Here is an 18,775-nt window from a genome sequence, read left to right as displayed (position 1 = left end):
ACACTGTTATTTGGTTTTTCAATTTCTTGTGGTTCTGACACTGATATTCCCGGCTTCTTCAAAGCCCAGAGAGCGCGCTGTTGACAGGAGCTTCAAGCAAGTGGATTCCAACCTATGACCTTTAAAGCCTCCCCTGGGAAACCCCGCTGTGACTCACAAAGCTTTCTTTAGCTAGCCTTACATTTTAGTAGTCATACTGGATCCAGATTGACTTGCTCAAATTCGTGGGTGGGGCCGACTCTTCAGGCAACCAGCCATTCAGCTGTCAGAGAGGACGCTTCCGGGTCTAAGACCCGCCTCCTGGACCCAGGCAGCCTGCCTTCCGCAGTGGGCTTAGCTGGGGCGTAGGCGGGTGCTGGTCCCTTACCTGCAAGTCTCAAACCCTGCTCTCCGGGCCGTCTCCATCTGGGCCATGGTGGGCAGCGTGCTATTGAAGGCCTTGCAGAGGTCGGCAGCCTCAGTCTTGGAGATGCTGTAGCGACCATTCTTCTCCACGTGGAATACGCCTGCATATCGGCAGGTTATATTCAGATCTGTGGGATGAAAAGGAACAGTTAGATTGTTCTGCATCCATAATTTAGAAAGAGTAAGAAGTTTGTTTTAGAGCAGTCTCACTGCAAAGCCAAATAATCTTCCCTACTGGCCAGAGCCTTCCACCTTCACCGCAGCATGTCAAAGCATCGCCGCCTCAGGCTTAAATCTGAGATATGACGCAGCAAAGTAGCACCACTTGTACATTCTGTCCAGGTGGCGCCGGTGATAAAGAACCCACCTGCCAGCGGAGGAGACATAAGAGACCTGAGTTTGATCGTTAGGTTGGGAAGATTCCTGGAGGAGAAAACGGCAACCCACCCCAGTATTCTTGCCTGGAGAATACCATGGACAGAGGAGCCTGGCTGGCTACAGTCCATGGGACCACAGACAGACACGACTGAGCGACTGAGCACATCATTGAGAAAACTGAGGCTCAGAAAAGTGAGCTGCCCAAGGAAGTGAGGATTGCTGTCCAGAGCCTGTAGCTGCCTTCCTGAGTCCCAGCTGTTCAGTTTTAGCAATATATTTCCGAGCTAATAGCCAGGGTGGGGATGCCTGTGACTGCAGTGTCTCTGGGTACCCAGTTTCCTTGGGGTTCTGTGTGGCATCATCTTTCAAGAACCCTGAGAGGTGACTTATAGGTAAGTTATATACATATTATTCATAGATGAAGAAGCTGGAGCTGAGAAAAATGAAATGACTTCCCGAAGTCACCCAGCAATTAAGTGGCAGAGCTGGAATTCCATCACAGGTCCGTTTAACACGAAAACCCACACTCTGATCCACTTATTCCTGTGTGCGCAGGAATCCTTTCATATCATTAGAGCAAGTCTTCACTCTGGAGGGATACGCCTAAACAACTGTGACCTAATGACAAAGAAAGATCAGTGTTAATGGGACTGTAAGGACAACAACTGCTCTCTCCTTTCTGAGCAGGAAGTAGCTTCCAACCACGAGAAAACAGTGTCTGACAAAGTGCAAACCAAGATGATAAGAGAACTGTGAAACCTCTCCACAATCTTTCTTGATTCTGAAGGTAGTAAAAGAAGAAATGGAGCTTTGAAAAGACATAAGGCAGTATCAAGTGGTTTCCTTTTCTTTGTTTCATCAGCACGTAGGTGCTTTTAAAAAAGTGTCAGAACTAGGTGAAATGGAGCAAACGTGTTTGGGGGATTTCCTTTCTGATCTAATGGTGTTCTTCGGAAGCCATTCACACAACGCTTGGCTGATGAGGCTAGAAGAGCACAGAGGAGGAAAACGGACAAGGCGCTTTTGAAATACTGTTTGTTTTTACTGACATTTTCAGCTTTGGCTTCGGTTGGCCAATCTTTGCCAAGAGAAACTGTTGTGCTGGGTGACTGTCCTTCCGGAGGCCCTCTGTGTGTAGCTTACAAAAGAGAGACAAAGCCTCCCAATCAGCTTCTTGGAGGTGAGACTGTTAGGAGAGATTTCAGCAGATGCCAGGAGAGGCAGTGCATGGCCGTCAGCACGCAGCCGGGTGGCTGCTGTCACTCCCAGGTTAAATATAAAGTCTGAGGCATGGACGGTGGCTTGGAGCTAAATGCAGTTTCTGTGTTATTAACATGAATTTGAGTTTGCCACCTGGCATGTAGAACATGCAAATGCGAAAGGAACCATTCAGATTGAAACTTGTGAATAAAATCTCTTGAGTTCCACGAGGAGCAAACAACATCCCTTGACAGACAACACACACATGCGTGTGTGAGGGCGTCTCTACGTGTGCGTGAGAATAGTGAGTGTGTGTCGTGTGTGCTTATGGTCAGCCAAGACAGGAAAGTACGGATAAAATCTAGCTTCAGCCTTCCTAGAAACGCGAAGATTAAACAGGGCGTGCAGCAGATCTCAGAAAAGGGGCTGCTGGATGAATGAAGAAACTCTGTGCAATGTGAGGATTCCACAGCTTATATTCATCTTAGTCTCATACACAAAAAAGGTCCCATCCTAGCCCTGATGGCATTCAGCCATCTGGGAATTCCAAAGACGGCTCCAAAACCTTCATTTCAGGTCAAGAGTATTCACAGTTCCTCCCCTCTGGGTCCCTTGCGCCTTAAAAAGGACCAAGCCTTTCAGGGTTGTGTATCCGTTAAGTCTTCAAAATGTATGAAGACTTTCCAACACTTCCTTAACACTTACATAAGCAGAAATTACTACCCCCAAAGGGTGTTAGTAATACTAACAGCAATAATAGCTGTTAACACATATTGTGAACTTATGATGTATAGGCCAGACACTCTTCTATGCATTTGACAAGTATTAACTCATTTTATCCGTAAAACCCCACTGTATGGTAGGTAATAGTATTGTCCCCACTTTTCAGATACAGAAACTGAGGCACGGAGAGGGGAAGAAACGTGCCCAAGTTCACAGAACTGGTAACGATGGAGCCAGGATTCAAACCCAGCCAGTTTGGGCACCAAGGGACCACAGGCTTAACCACCAGGCCACTACTTCTAAACCCAATTTACAAAACATTGTATGCACTCGCAACCTCCCCCATGTACAGCCAGAAATAGCCCCAAGGTTTAAGTTAGAGCAAGGCTGAGGCATGAGTAGCCATGGACCACAAATCACAGGACACAGCCACCCGTGTCCATGGCAAGGGCCACACTGCCAACACCTGCAGGACTCCCCAGGTATCTGGGCATCGCTCTGGATAAACAGAGATCTCTGTGATCCAGGAGCTGCCGTGACTCAAGGGCCTAATAGTAAATGGCCAAATGCATCTCTCCAATAAGCCTGTCCAGCTGGACATGAATCAAGAATGCTTTCCGCTGGGCTCTCTGGTCTCCAATAAATCATGAAATAAAGGAGTGATCCCATGTTCCTCCGTCTGAGAGATCTGATGGGCAACACTAATGGTTGGAGGCCACTTTCGGATTCAGGGTGGCGTCTTAAGGAGGAAGAGTGTTTGTTATGATGCAGTTGCCAGGAGGACAGAGGAATCATGGGCTCAGCACCCAGGGATCTCACTGCCCATGTGGGAAGAGCTCTATCAGTGGCCTGTCTGGAAGACCACAAAAAACGTGCTCACCAAGAGACCTGTGTAATCCTCTCTCTGGCACCAACTCACATTGAAGCCTTGTAGTTCAACTTAGAGGAGATATACCCAAGATATACCCTGGCTTCAAGTCCTGACACTGCTACTAGCTCTGGGTTACACAGACAGATAGTTCCTTAACCTCTCTGACACTCAGCCTTCTCCTTGATGGGATGAAAATGCCATCAGGGTTTGTGGGACTGTGAAATGAGACAAAGCATGTCAAACACTCCATATGATGTTTGGCACTTAATTAGAGCCAATGGGTGTTTTATACTCATTAGGTGGGTGATCTTACTTCAGCTAAATTAATTCTTACAAAAGTGCTATGGAATAGGCACTACTGCCAAGCCCATTTTAGAGAGAAAGAAACTGGGGCACAATAAATTAAATAATGTGTCCAAAGTCACCCAAGTGGGGGAGTCAGTGTTCCAACTCCTGTGCTATGCCGCCAATTCCGCAGGGGTTTAGGTAAATTCATTTTTGGATAAACCAAAGTTGACCCATAACACGATTAATCTTGCCTATATTTTTCACTAAGACTCACATCAAGAAAATAGATCTTTCTAGTAAAATCACCCCAGCACATGTCGAAATCTTGCCTAGGGCCTGAGATGAGTAGCTTCTTGGTTTGCTCCAGTTGCCTCATAAGTGGAAGAAAATCACAGCCTCTCTGAGAGTACCACACTGTGTAATCTTTACCCAACTCACCATTGTCTGAGGGTCTCCAGACTTTGGAAGGTGAGTAGCGTGGGGGAGGGGATGTCACCCAGCTGACTAGTAGGGCTGAGGGACAAGACGTTTTCATGAGCGGGTCTTCAGGGGTCTATAAACCTGTGAAATTACTTACATGCGTTCTGTGTGTATGCACGTATCTACGTATCTGCATGCATGTGCACGCAAGTGTGTACACGTGTGTAGGTGTTTCGCTGGGGACAGCATCCCTGGGTTTCCATTAGCTTCTCAAAGATGTCTATGACAGAAACAGGTAAAGAATTACAAGAAATTGCTGTCTTTCAAGTGAAAGTGTTAGTCACTCAGTCGTGTCCGACTCTTTGAGACTCCATGGACTATAGCCCACCAAGCTTCTCTTTCCATGGGATTCTCCAGGCAAGAATACTGGAGTGGGTTGCCATGCCCTCTTCCAGAGGATCTTCCTTTAAGGTTTCTTCATTAATTAGAAATTCCAGGCTTGTAAAATTTTGGAACTTCCTTGTGGGCTTCCTGAGAGCAGTGACTGCGTCTCTCCCCAGGACCTTGTGCAGTACCGCAGAGGCAGGCACACGTGGAACGAACGAACATTCTCCCCACTGCCCCCAGGACAGACAGACTGTGAGGTACAAACAAAACACGTCTCGGGTCCACTTCCCGCATCGTGTCTAAAAGAATCAGCAGCTGGCCCTGGTTGAGAATTCCCCAGTAGATATTTCAAATGTCTTGAAGCATTTGCTTCTGAGAACTTTTGCTGTTTTCCCTGAAAGCAAATGTTGCAGAGACCAACTTTCAGCTCTGTAACCAGTGCTGTCCGTCTGGACTTCACAGTCAGCCTCTCCAAGATGAGCACGGCCTTTCTGCATCCTGTCATAGGGCCCCTTCTGAGGCTGGATCTCCTGAGGCCTCTCGAGGACACACACGCTGCACCCCGCGTGCAAACCCCAGGAGACCATCTGCAGTCATGCTGTGCCCAGAGACTCAGTCCCCTGAGCCAGATTTCTCCAGATGGCCCCAAATGAATTAGTATATTTTCCAACAGGCGCCACCTAGATGGGCCTGGCCCCTTCCGTCATCTCTTCAGAAAGGGTGAGGCAGCATTAAGGCAAAATGAGATTTTTTTTCCTGATTTGGTCCCACCAGAGTAGGCTGTGAGTCTGGGGAAGCTGTTCTTCTAGAAGACTGGGAGAAGGCCAGTTCCTGCGACTGAGTGACTCGTGCACTTTCCATGGCCATGATAATAACTGCAAATGTTCATCCAGCACCTAATTGGACCCGTATGAGGTTTTTAATATTTTACCCCTAAAAATTCATTTAATTCTCACAGCAGTGGTGGTATATGGCAGGCACTTTTATTATCCCCATTTGACACAGAAGGTAACTGATTCTTGGAGAAGACAGGAGTGACCTGAGCCGGGGGCCAGCAGACCAGATTTCCGATTGGGCAGTCTGGCTGATCACACTGCAGTGTTCAGTGGCACCTCATGCGTGGGACAGATGCTAAGCTACAGGAAATCTACTTCTTCTCCCCGTGGTTTTTAAGGTGTGGAGAGGTGAGAATTGAAAGAGGGCTCTGCAGAGAGGAATTTGAGCTAATAAGCTCAAGTATTATTTTAAGATCACAGGTCTCTTGATTCTGGACCGAAGGCTTAAAAGGGCAGGGCCCTTCTCCTAAGAGCTTGGGAAGACGTCAGTGGGAAAACCTCTACTAATGGAACCTACACCCTCTCCCCGAGGCAAAGATGCCAAGGAGGTCCCTGCGTTTGCTGACTTTCCCCAACAGAAGGCTGGTTTCCTCTTTCTCATCCTACCTGTCCTCTTCCCGTCATCCCCTTGAAGATCAAAGACTCCAACCCCAGCTGCAGCCTCAGGCCTCTTCTGCCCTTTACAGTCGGAAGACTCTGGCGGAGGTCAGGCAGGGCAGAATGAAGACAGGTTGGCCTAGGACTGGGATGCCAGACCACAGGCTGTCCCTGTGACATTTTGAGATATCTGATGCCCAGCCTACAAATTTCAACAGACCAGGCCATTCCAGCTGGGGCATGACACTCCATTCACTCCATCAAGCTCCTGGAGTCAATCACATGCAAGCCAAAAGCACCTGTGGGTTCTCCATATTTTTCACCTTTATACTGTTTATCATGAGTTAGCCAGGATCCTCTTTCTATCTTCTGATTTGCTGAGCTCATGTCTGGAAAAGGTTATGCAACTCACAAATCTAATTGAACTGATTCTGATCAGAACTGGGGAGAGAAAAGGTCAATTTTTTAAAAAAGCATTATTGCTAGTTGGATCACCTGTGTTTAAAGCCAGGTGGGATAATAGGGAGCAGCTAACCAAATTCTCATGAGACACAAGAGGAAACAAAATCCACAATGACTGAGCATGGCCCCCCAGCCAGTTGTGACAGAAGCAGGACCTCCGGGGTCAGTAATTGCTAGATTCCAGACCCCTGGTCCAGTGCTCTGACTACTGAACTTGCTTTTATAAGAGGCCTGAGCAAGCCATTTCAATAAAGGCCACAGTCCACAGTGTTAATGGGACGCGAAGAAACTGTTCTGCTCTGCATTGTGATTGTTTAATGTCTTCAAAGCCCAGAAGTTTCCATCTAGGAGTCTTCCTGGCAATTACAGCCCCTGCTGCCACCCAGGTCTGCCAGTCCAGAAGGCTGGCAGCATTCCTGCTGCCCCACATCTCTCGCCCCCATCCCCTGATGCCCATGTGATGGGCGCCTGATGAAAGGGTCTATTGTTCAGCATCCCCTTCTGAACCAGGCCAAAATCACGCTCAGTGGCCGAATCGCCTTTGGCTGCCCCGGGCAAACCATGAGTCTTGAGTGACTCAGTCTCTCCCGGAATTGCCCTGGAGGCGGGTGAAGGTTTAATGAGCAGAGAAAATACTTATACACCATCATCCCCAGAGAATTTCCTCCAGAATGTGTCCTGGGTGGCTTTCAACTGAGCTAGTCATCTCTTGGCACTCAGAAGGGAAATGCACCCCAATTTCTTGGCGCCTGACTCTATCCCCTGGCCTCTCAGCCTCTTGTCCAAGGAGCCTGTCATGGCAGCCAACACTGAACCAACACTGAACCAACAAGGACCTATCACATCCGATCTGTCAGAGGAGAGTCCAAGGGCTCTCAGCCACTACCCTGACCCTTCAGTCTAGGCCTCCAAAGGACCAACCCCATGAAGCTCTTAGCTTGTTTGTATAGAGTCTAAATAAAGAGCCCCCACCCCTGCCTCCTGGTGGAAGGATGGGAACTGGGGAAGAGGGGAGGCTGGGAAGGTCTGTATAGGCCCCCACTCCTGATCCTGGATCCAACAGTCTTTCTGGCCAAGGAGAATGTGTCCCAGAACTGTCACCTCAGTACCCAGTTCTGTGAAGCTAAGTGGTTTTTGATGAACGAGTCTCCGGGAAGACAGCTGAGGGAGAAAAACCACAGTGTGTACCCCTACATGTTGCCATGGTGACCAGAAAATGCTCGGCTCTGGGCCTAAGACCTTTGTTTTCTTCTTTTTTGGATCATATCTGTTTAAGACTGACTAACACAAACCCAGGATGTGGTTAAAAACAAATGAGAAAGTATCTCAGGAGCCCACATGGGGTTTTTCCTGTTGCAAGTAGGAAAAAAAAAGAGGTCCTGCTTTGTTTCATAGTTATATATACTTTTGTGGGCGGGCGGGGGGGCTAGTTACAGTTGTATCACCTATCTAGTTCAGGTACAGCTCTGGCTCAGGTCTGGAGCTGGATCTTCGAGGAACTGGCTGGTTTTATTTTGAGGGGAGTACTTCACGAGGGGCTTCTCTGGTAGCTCAGCTGGTAAAGAATCCGCCTACAATGCAGGAGACCCCGGTTTGATTCCTGGGTGGGGAAGATCCCCTGGAGAAGGGCTAGGCTATCCACTCCAGTATTCTTGGGCTTCCCTGATGGCTCACACAGTAAAGAATCGCCTGCAGTACGGGAGACCTGGGTTCAATCCCTTGGGTTGGGGAAGAGCCCCTGGAGAAGGGCATGTCAACCCATGCCAGTATTCTTGCCTGGAGAACCCCATGGACAGATGTGCCTGGCAGGGTTCAGTCCATGGGGTTACGAAGAGTCAGACATGACTGAGTGACTAAGCACAGCACACTTCATGCAAGCTGAGGTGGGCTGAAATTGTCACTCACAGATAATAGCTGCTTTCGGGTGGTTAGTCAGTCACTGACACACAGATGATCCGTAGGGCCCCATCTGGGAGAAGGGCCAAGGGGTTCTAGCCTAAATCTTGTTCATTATGAGCTGTGTGACCTTGAATAAATCACTCTCGATCTCTGGTTCACGCCTAAACTTCCTGCCTCCCAGGAAGAAGGGAGGAGTTAGGGAATGCTTGAGCTAGTAGGATAAAGCAGGGAGGAGCCAGATGCACACCTGGGGTAATATGAACATCTCAACACTTTTCAAAAATCTAATATTGATTAAGACGCATATAGGCTCCAACCCCAGCAGAACAGGTGGATCAAAGCACAAGCAGGTGTCAGTAATATCACTATGGTGGGGTCTTTCCACCTCCAATTATAAAGCATTTCTACATCCAAAAGAAGCCCTGTGAGGCCCATCAGGTAGGTACTATGGCCCCATTTTACAGATGAAGAAACTAAGGAGCAAGCGATTCAGAGACTCCTAAGTCTTACAGAATTTGAATAAAACCCAGACCTCAACTCAGATTTTCGGGGGATTCTGATTTCCCCCATTATCCGTGGTTCTGCCCTTTCCATCTTGGGTGTCAACCAGCGAAGGGGAAAAGTGGCAGCATTCAGACAGAAGGGTGATGGTTTTCATACTTTACCTTCCCTTCTCCTCCCAATGATGTCTTAGGCAGAACCACAATATTTAAGAATGGAGGAAAGAAGAGCTGCTTCCGTGGGAGCTGGAGTGAGGATGAAGGGACAGACTCAAGACCCTGGATCCAACAGCAGCTCATTCTTGCCCAGCCCCCACCCCACCCCACCAAGCTCGCGATACCCTCCACAATGCTTTAAGAAGCTGCATGGAGCACTCAGGAAACCACTGCAGTGGGGGCCCATAATAGCAATGATAACCACTGCTTGGCAAGGCATGCTATGTGCCAGGGACTCAAAAGCATCCTAAGAGGGTTAGTCACCCCCATGACAGCTGTGAAAGCAGAGGGTCAGAGCACTGTCCTTAGTACAAGGCTCTGAAGCTTGAAGGCTGCAGTCCAAATGAAATGCATTGTATAAAATGCTTTATAAGTGATCCAAGCTTAGTAATTTAAAAAAAATGCTCTCATCAGTCTCAAGAATAAAAATGCCTTGCAATAATGTAAAGTCCTCCTTAAAGGTTGGCCCTGGTTCACCCTGTGGAGAGAAGATAGCTAAGTCTGCATTTCCAAATCTAATCTACAGTGATGGGAGCTGATCAGCAACGGACTCGAGAGGATTGACAAATCCAGAAACTGAGGTGAAGCTGCTGTCCTCCAAGGTAGAGCCCTTCAGGGTGAGGGGAACAGAAGGCTAGCACAAATTCCCACAGAGCCCAGCAGGACTGCCCAGTCTGGGGTATCTCCAACTTGGATTTGAATTCCTTGACTCTATCTCTTCCAGCATCCTTTCAAGGGAGGAAGAGAAGATTCTGCAATCTATGGAGCTGCTTTTCGGTGTCAGACATGAATCTAGGTGTGGTAACAGTGTCCTACCATGGGATCCCCGGAACAGCTTTGAGAGGTCAAATCATCAACTCCATTTTGCAGACGAAACAAGTGAGGTTCAGAGCACAGCTGACTCAGCATTCGACTGTGGAAGTGGCACGGTCACAAGTCAAACGCTGGAATTATCCCGTCTCTGGCATGAGCTAGTTCAGACGTTCACCAAGGCCATGCTCCTCTGCTTGGGGCACAGAGACTCTCACACTGGGGGCTGGAAATGCAAGGACCCGGCTGGGGGTGGGTGGGACAGGTCCTACTGCTGGACCTCTGGCTGGGCTCCTCTGCCACAGTACCAAGAATGGAGCACCCACTGTGTGCCGAGGGCTTCACACTGACTGTCTGATTTAATTCCCACAACAGATGGATGACATAAGGACTATTATTGATCAGACCTTATCACAGATAAGAAAACTACAGTTTAGAGAGGTTAAGAAACTTGTTCTTTTCCTATTCACTTATTTATATAATTAAATGTAAGTTGCCTCTGTAAGTTAATTATGTCAAATTAAACATTTAATTAATTGGCATTTTAATATTTAACGGTTGACATGTCACCTGTTTTTCTTATTTCTGAATTTTGGTACTTGGAGTACAGACTCTTATGATATCCAAAAAGAAGAAAATAATTTGTCCAAGTTTGCACTGTTAAGGGGTCAGGCAGCCTGGCACCTTTATGTGGACTGAGATAGAACAAGAACCAGGCCTTTAGGCTGCCCCTTTCCTCCTCAAATACAACAGCAGTGAACTGATGCAGCTACAAAAGCATGTATTGATAACAACAAGTATTAAAGTGACCAAGGAGAATTGTAGATTTCCACCGATTTTGAATTAGGAGGGCTTGGAAATCATCAGGTCGTGTGTTTGTGACTCAGTCATTCTCTCTTCTCATAGATTATGTTTCTTTCTCTCTCCCTCTATCAGATGCTGACGTGAAGAGCAGTGTGTGTGCACCCGTGTGAGTCACAGTCTCCTTCGCAGTTCAAAAACCTGACCATTATTCATTCTCCAGATGCTTTTGGAATATTACTCAGCCATAAAAAGGAACAAAATTGAGTCCTTTGTAGAGATGTGGATGGACCTAGAATCTGTCATACAGAGGGAAGTAAGTCAGAAAGATAAAAACAAATATCATATATTAATCCATGTATGTGGAATCTAGAAAAAAATGGTACCAATGAGCCTATTTGCAGGGCAGGAATAGAGACGCAGACACAGAGAAGGGAAGGGTGGGATGAAGTGAGAGATTAGAATATACACGTATATACACTCGCATGTGTAAAACAGATAGCTATTGGGAAGCTGCTGTATAACGCAAGGAGCTCAGCTCTGTGCTCTGTGATTCTGTGATGACCTAGATGGTTGGGATTGTGGTGGCGGGGTGGGTAGAGGGAAGTCCAAGCGGGAGGGAATATCTGTGTACATGTAACTGATTCACTAAGTTGTACAACAGAAACTAACACAACATTTTAAAGAAATTGCACTCCAATCAAAAAAAGTTCAGGAAAAAGAATTTACCAAAAAAGAGATTAATACAAATGTTTCAAAACAGAGACCCTACAAAGGGAGACGCTGGAACATGGGGATATTTTTAAAAATCTGGGCCAGAAGATTTCTAGGATCAGTACAGTTCCAATTGCCCTGTAAGCTAAGAGATTGTAATTCACACCTCTTCCTGAGCTTTCAATCTCTGAAATCTCATCTGTAACCACAGATGCCAGATGCAAATGCCAGGCTCCAGAGAACTCATTCCTGACAAGCTTTTAAATCCAACTCAAGCCACAGAGTTTGGACCAAAATCTTTACCATTTCATGTGTAGCCGGAGTGAGCCAAACATAACTTCCTGCTCTTAAGGAACGTGGCTCACACAAAAAAGCCAGGAGGCTTGGAAATAGAGAAGGTTACAAATGACCCTTCCACCAAGCTGTCAAAGAAAATAAGATCTGGATTTTCCTTCAAATAAATGGTCATTGGACATGGAAAGAGACCACACCTGGGTGAAGGCCTAAACTCTTTTCATCATGGACATTTGAGGGGCATCCTAGAAGCACGAGGATGAGGATGACAAGAACTCTTCCTATGAAATCTGTGCCTCTCAGGTCACTATTGGTCTCCCTCGGGCATGGTGCAAGGCATACATTCAAAGCACCTTCTAGAAGATACGATCTTGGGAGCTGAGGACACACAAGGTCCCTGCCCTAAAAGAGCTTATGCTCTAGTGTGGGGAAACAAGACAGCCATACAGGGAAATGCTTAGAATATAAATAAGGCAATTTGGGGTAGTGATAAGTTCAGTTCAGTTCAGTCACTCAGTCGTGTCCGACTCTTTGCGACCCCATGAATCACACAGCACGCCAGGCCTCCGTGTCCATCACCAACTCCCAGAGTTCACTCAAACTCATGTCCCTCGATTCGGTGATGCCATCCAGCCATCTCATTCTCTGTCATCCCCATCTCCTCCCGCCCCCAATCCTGAACTACCCAAAAATAAAACATAAACAGGCTGCCTCTTCTGGCAGTCTGTGTGGTCTGAGGCTCACTCTTTTATGAAGCTGTTGGGCATATTTTCCTTATTTATTATGGGGCTCTTGGTGAGATCAGATACCTGACAAAAGAAAATACCTATACACAAACAGAGAGAGATTAAATCATATTTGGAATTCATCTTTGCCTTCCAGGCTCCATGATGAGATGTCCCTAGAATGTGGACTTAGGATAAACACGGGAGACTTGGAAGGCAAAGGCCAAGGCAAATGAATGAGCCAGCTTCAGTGTCCACTTTAGCCATAAGCTGGGTGCTGGGTACAGAGTTGATGGAAGTGGGCTGTAGACACTCATTCGGTCTTTGCCTGAACTTGATGGAGGCAAATCAGCGTTGACAGAGCAGCCCATCAGACTGCACTGTGATAAGTCCACACACCAGTCCTGAAGGCTTACAAGAATCTCCCAGCATCTTCAGCCTCTCAGAGTTTACAGTTACTAAGGTGATGGAGCAATCACCCCCATGGTATTGTAAGATGGTACAGCAGCCAAGCTCATAGTCTTTCACATTAGAGAGACTTGGGTCCAAAGCCCAGCTTGGGGTCCTGTGGAATGTTAGGCACACCATGTTTTCTTAACCTTTTGCCTCATTTCTTACTTAGTAAAGAAAAGGTAGTAAATCCCTTATGGGGTGCTTTTAAGTGTAAATGAAGACATGCACTTGAAACAGGTAGCAAAGTACCTGACGCTTAGTCAAGTGGCTGGGATTTGATTAATATTAGACAAGCCTCTCAAAGATTAAAGTGTATTTAAGGCTAGGAGCCTCCTGCTCTGACATTTCTTGATAAACTGGCCAGCCATTCACTGTATCACCGGTAACAGCCACTCAAGACTCCCAGTTAGGAGTCAGGAGCCTATCAGATACACAAGCCCCTACTCTATACAATATGTGCAATTGACAGATAGGAAGGAAAGAAGAGGCAAAGAAAGGAAGGAAGGAAGAAGTCATCAGATAGATGAATGTATAGATGGACAGACAGACACTATTTATAAAACACTATTCTTGGAAGACGTCTGCCTCAAGTGATAATAACCCACAGAATCAAAATGGGTTCCATTAGGGCCATTCCTTGTTCTTCTTTATATCCGTGATGTCTGATTCATAGCATGGTGCCCAACAGATGTTTCTTTAGTTTTGCAGGAAATTGCATTAGGTCCAGTGACCTGGGAGCTGGAGTTTGACTCTTACTAATAAGCCATCAGTACTCATCAGTAAGGCTTCAGTGTCTTTATCAGACCCAGGAAGAAGTTGGCTTTGGTGGTCTCTAGGTCTCTTGGCCAACCTAACGCCCTGCCTTTAGAAGGACAAGTCCATGTTTCTTTTAAACTTGTTCTCTAAACCTGAGTGGCTCCCTCTTGCCTGCAGGGTTGTGGCATTTCCCTCTGGAATCAAGGCGGCGGTGGTGTGATGGCTGCGTCAAGCAGGCTGGAGCAGCCAACAAAAAGAAATAATAGACAAAACAAGAGTGTTACCAGCATCCTGCTCTCTGATTACACCAACTAAACTCCTTCCAGCCCACAGAGACTAGAACCTGCCCCATAGAAGTCGGAGGGAGAGAATGGTTTCAATTAAGAGAAGCACAGCAGGATCGCGGATTCCCTTAGAGAGACTACTCCTAAATTATTACAAACAGCCCCAGTGCTCCCTGTAGCAAATTTCAGCATTGCGGGCCAACTCAGATCATTCTTTAGTTGTGAGACAATCCTCCAGTGAGGTGCTTTCGAGCAGATCCCACCTGCACCCCTGGAAGTTGAGACGCCCACTCTCGATTAACTCCCTGATCTCTGGTGGTCTCGCAGGCCCCACTGCCATGCAGAGAGCAAAGAGGGAGGTTTGCTCCACCTGTTTTTCCAAAGATGACTCTCAGCAGTACTAAATTGTTTCAAGACTGTTCATTTTCAGGGAGCCAGAAAAACCCAGATTCTCAGGAAAAGGAGACGCCTTGAAGCTTTACGGTCTCCAGTTCTGGAGATGGGGAGGATAGGATGGGCCCCATAAGACTGAGTGGGAACGTTGGTGTGGTATTAGAGGCAGAGGATTGAATTCCAGCCCCACCACATGAGAGCAGAGCCTTCTTGGGCAAGTTACTTCATCTTTATGAGTCTCAGTTTCTCAGCCTATAAAATGGCTCTGAGGAAATGCAGTCATTCATTTATTGAATGGATATTTGCTGCAAACCTCAAAGAGAGGTTTATGGGAGTTAGATAATAAACTCACGGGAAAGCATCGGCGTTGAGTTTGGTTCATAACAAGTGTTCAGTAAATGTCAATCTTTTTCCTTTTCCCACAGTAAGATTAATTTAAAAAAACACCCTGGATGACCAGCCACAGCTCTCCCAGATACCAAGGGGACCCCTGGGTTCTGATTTATAACGTATTTACACTACAAACAATTGTTTGTGTTTTGATAGTCTTGTTTCAGCACAAACAGCAGTCTGCAACCACACTCTTAAGAAACTAAAAGCAAAATGAGAACCTGATACTAAGGCAAACACTCTTATTAAAAGATGCAGAAGTTTTAGTCACTTCTGAGGTGCGGCTGGGAGGGGCCAGATCTTCCTTTCTCTAGAGGCGAACAGAACTAAGCAGTTAAAGGTAATTAAAGTATTTGGGAGAGATAAAGGATTGAACATCCCAATATGACTGAGGGGTGGGCACTTCATGTATTCAAAAGCTAGTCTCCCAACCCCAACCCCTCCACAACCAGGAAATTCCAAGCCTGGGCTTTTCAGGGAAGCAGTGGACCCTGAGGAACTTCAAACTTTCCAGAATGAGAAGGAAGCCGCTGCATTAAATTGCCCCTATGGGTCTTTCTACACTCTGAGACCAGGAAACAGCACGGTAAAGGAGCACTTCTCCCCAGTAGGGAGGGAAATACCATCTCCTCCTCCAGCCTCATGCCAACTGTCAGCACTGAAGGCAGGAAGAGGCAGATCCTGCTGAGACAAGCAGCCTTGGAGACTGCCTGTCATCAAGCAAGTAAAGACAGGCCCGGAGCACGTCGGCCGACTCGCTTTCACCAGCTTCTGCAACAGCCAAGCTTCCCAGAGCATCCCCGGCTGCCGTGTCTGCCTGGCAACAGTTGTTCCAGTAAGCAAGTGGGTGTCGGCACTTTGGTGTCCCCTCCCCACCAAATTAAATGAGATCCTATTGGCTAATGACACTACCCTTATGGCAGAAAGTGAAGAGGAACTCAAAAGCCTCTTGATGAAAGTGAAAGAGGAGAGTGAAAAGGTTGGTTTGAAGCTCAACATTCAGAAAACAAAGATCATGGCATCTGGTCCCATCACTTCATGGGAAATAGATGGAAAAACAGTGGAAACAGTGTCAGACTTTGTTTTTTTGGGCTCCAAAATCACTGCAGATGCTGATTGCAGCCATGAAATTAAAAGACGCTTGCTCCTTGGAAGGAAAGTTATGACCAACCTTGATAGTATATTAAAAAGCAGAGACATTACTTTGCCAACCAAGGTCCGTCTAGTCAAGGCAATGGTTTTTCCCGTGGTCATGTATGGTTGTGAGAGTTGGACTGTGAAGAAGGCTGATCGCCGAAGAATCGATGCTTTTGAACTGTGGTGTTGGAGAAGACTCTTGAGAGTCCCTTATACTGCAAGGAGATCCAACCAGTCCATTCTAAAGGAGATCAATCCTGGGTGTTCATTGGAGGGACTGATGCTAAAGCTGAAACTGCAATACTTTGGCCACCTCATGCGACGAGTTGACTCACTGGAAAAGACTCTGATGCTGGGAAAGGTTGGGGGCGGGAGGAGAAGGGGACGACGGAGAATGAGATGGCTGGATGGCATCACCGACTCTGTGGACATGAGTTTGAGTGTACTCCGGGAGTTGGTGATGGACAGGGAGGCCTGGCGTGCTGTGATTCATGGGGTCGCGGAGAGTCGGACACGACTGAGCGACTGAACTGAACTGAACTGAACTGAATTGGCTAATATTCTGCCCAGAAATGGAACGAACACCTTCCAAAGGCAGATGGAAGCATTTCTCAAGCGCAGCAGGAATAGTTTGGGCTGAACAAGGAAGGGAGCCGTCCCGGGTCTAATACTACAGTGGTGACACTGAGGATGCTTGTTCTCTGTCAGTTACTCCACACTCGATCTGGGAGTCGTCACACAGCCCTGCACCTAGGTATTATTACTCTGCCTTAAAGATAAGAAAATTGAGGTTCAGAGTGTTGTCAATTGCCACATAATTGATGAGCGGCAGGACTCGAACCCGGGCTTCTGGGTGGCTCAGCGGTCAAGATTCCGCCTGCTATGCAGGAGACACAGGAGATGCAGGTTCAATCCCTGGGTTGGGAAGATCCCCTGGAAGATCAACCCACTCCAGTATTCTCGCCTGGAGAACCCCATGGACAGAGGAGCCTAGTGGGCTACAGTCCATAGGGTTGCAAAGAGTCAGACACAACTAACGCGACTCGGCACGCATGCAGGACTCAAACCCAGACTGAACTCCAGGACACACAGTGCTTTCTGAGAGCCTGGGATACCAGACTCAGTCCCCATTCATGAATCCCAGACCTTGGTGCTTAGCCCAAAGGCTGAACTGACAGTCAGTCCTACTAGCTACAAGGATGATGAGTAAACATTCTCTAATGTAGCCTTTAGAAGAAGACAGAAAACCTGACTTTGAGAGACTATTTTCTGATGGCCTATTTGAAGAGATGCCTGTTTCTAAATGTCTTCCAGAGGGTCTGGGAAGCTCATCTGGAGAAGAAACCGGATGAGTTTCCCAAAGGTTTTAACAATGCAAACAATGCAGAATACAGAAGTAGCTGTTGACTTTAGCCTTCCGGATAATACAAATAACAGGAAGTTCAAACAGATAATAGGGTACCTTTCCTCTACCCTGAGAAACAGTCTTTAAGGAAGGCTGGAGATTATCTGATGATGTTTTTCTGTAAGGAAACAGAGCTTCCCCAAAGAAGTTTCAACGGAGAGCCGTGGGGAGCCCCACCCTCTGTCCCCTGTAAGAAGAATCTAGAATATCCAAGGCTTGCCTCCCCAAACCTTGCTCCATCTCTTCTCTCCCTCAGCGGAACATGCTTCCTCCTCGTCTTTCACAGCCATCCTGAACATTGCACACACTCAGCCTCTGTTTGGTGCCTTTGTAGGAAACCACGGAAGAGACTATATCTAGGTGATGACAGCCAAGAGGAATGGAAATTGGGGTGGTACACAGTCATAAAGGGAGGAGAAAAGATGTGGTCTGTCTGCTGCCCCTCATGTGCTAAGCAAGTTTGTCTCTCACTCCAATAGATAGACAGATAGAGGATACATGCATGGACGGACAGGTACATAGACCAACACAGATATAGATGACACATATACGATAGATACACGGATGGACGAACAGACAGATACACAAGAGATACATGGATACATACATACATAAAGTTGTTTTTTTTTAACTGAATTTGGGCATCACAGACTGAATCCAGCCGGGTAAGCCACAATCTCACAAATCCAACCAAATGGTAAAGTGGATACAGGCCTTCAGAAAAGAGAAGACCAATTCCAAGTCTATTCATTCAACAAGGTTTTATCCAGTGCCCCCAAGGGCTCTGTGCTAGGCACTGAGACCAAGGCATTGAAAAAGGTCAGCAAGGTCATTGCCCCGACGTAGACTATGGTCCAGGGAAGAAGACAAACACTCAACAAGGTGACAACACAGCGCAATAAATGTTGTAACAGAAGTGCAAGGTGCTGAACGCTTGCACTTTAAAGGGAAGTCTTTCCTTCCCAAGGCCTCTGCTGTCCCCAAGAGATGCCTCCCCAAGGCATTGTCATTTCCGCTGAGAACTGAAGAATACACAAGCAACTAGCGGGCCAGGCTCAGCAGGCCTCGCAGTCAGGAAATTCACCCTCAGAATAAAGCGTAAATCATTTCAGTTTGATAGAACCCATTTCCTCTCGCTCTTTCATCATTAGATTTTGAGAAGCAAGGCCCCCTTCCTGTGTCAGAAACCATCACATTCTTGAGGTCCACATTAAACATCCCCTGGGTTTCTCTTCCCTGGATTCAGTCCTTATAAATCCCTTAATGATACGTAAGTGATAAAAAGGAATGGAAAACAAATTTTAAAATTCTGAGTTTCCCTTCATGCTGTTAGATTCATGAGCACACTGCATGGAGATAGGACACTGGCCCAGAAAACCCGTCCATCTTTGGACTTATCAAAATGTTAAGATGTTGGGCCCTTGAGCTTTG

The 18,775-nt window shown here is 46.9% G+C and overlaps 1 protein-coding gene across 15 annotated transcripts in view; it reads right to left on the bottom strand.

Moving 5' to 3' along the window:
- Positions 1 to 18,775, bottom strand: part of CD44 (CD44 molecule (IN blood group)) — a 91,792-nt gene that overhangs the window by 52,079 nt on the left and 20,938 nt on the right. For all 15 annotated transcript variants that reach the window (XM_088843242.1, XM_088843243.1, XM_088843244.1 and 12 more), the window contains exon 2: positions 368 to 533. In XM_088843242.1, the coding sequence (XP_088699368.1) occupies positions 368 to 533 (166 nt within the window). The remainder of the gene's footprint in view (positions 1 to 367; positions 534 to 18,775) is intronic.

Source organism: Moschus berezovskii, chromosome 14, assembly GCF_049115385.1.
Source record: "Moschus berezovskii isolate FMDL1 chromosome 14, NW_MosBer_1.0, whole genome shotgun sequence".
Classification (NCBI taxonomy): Eukaryota; Metazoa; Chordata; class Mammalia; order Artiodactyla; family Moschidae; genus Moschus; species Moschus berezovskii.
This window is presented reverse-complemented; position numbering and strand designations above follow the sequence as displayed.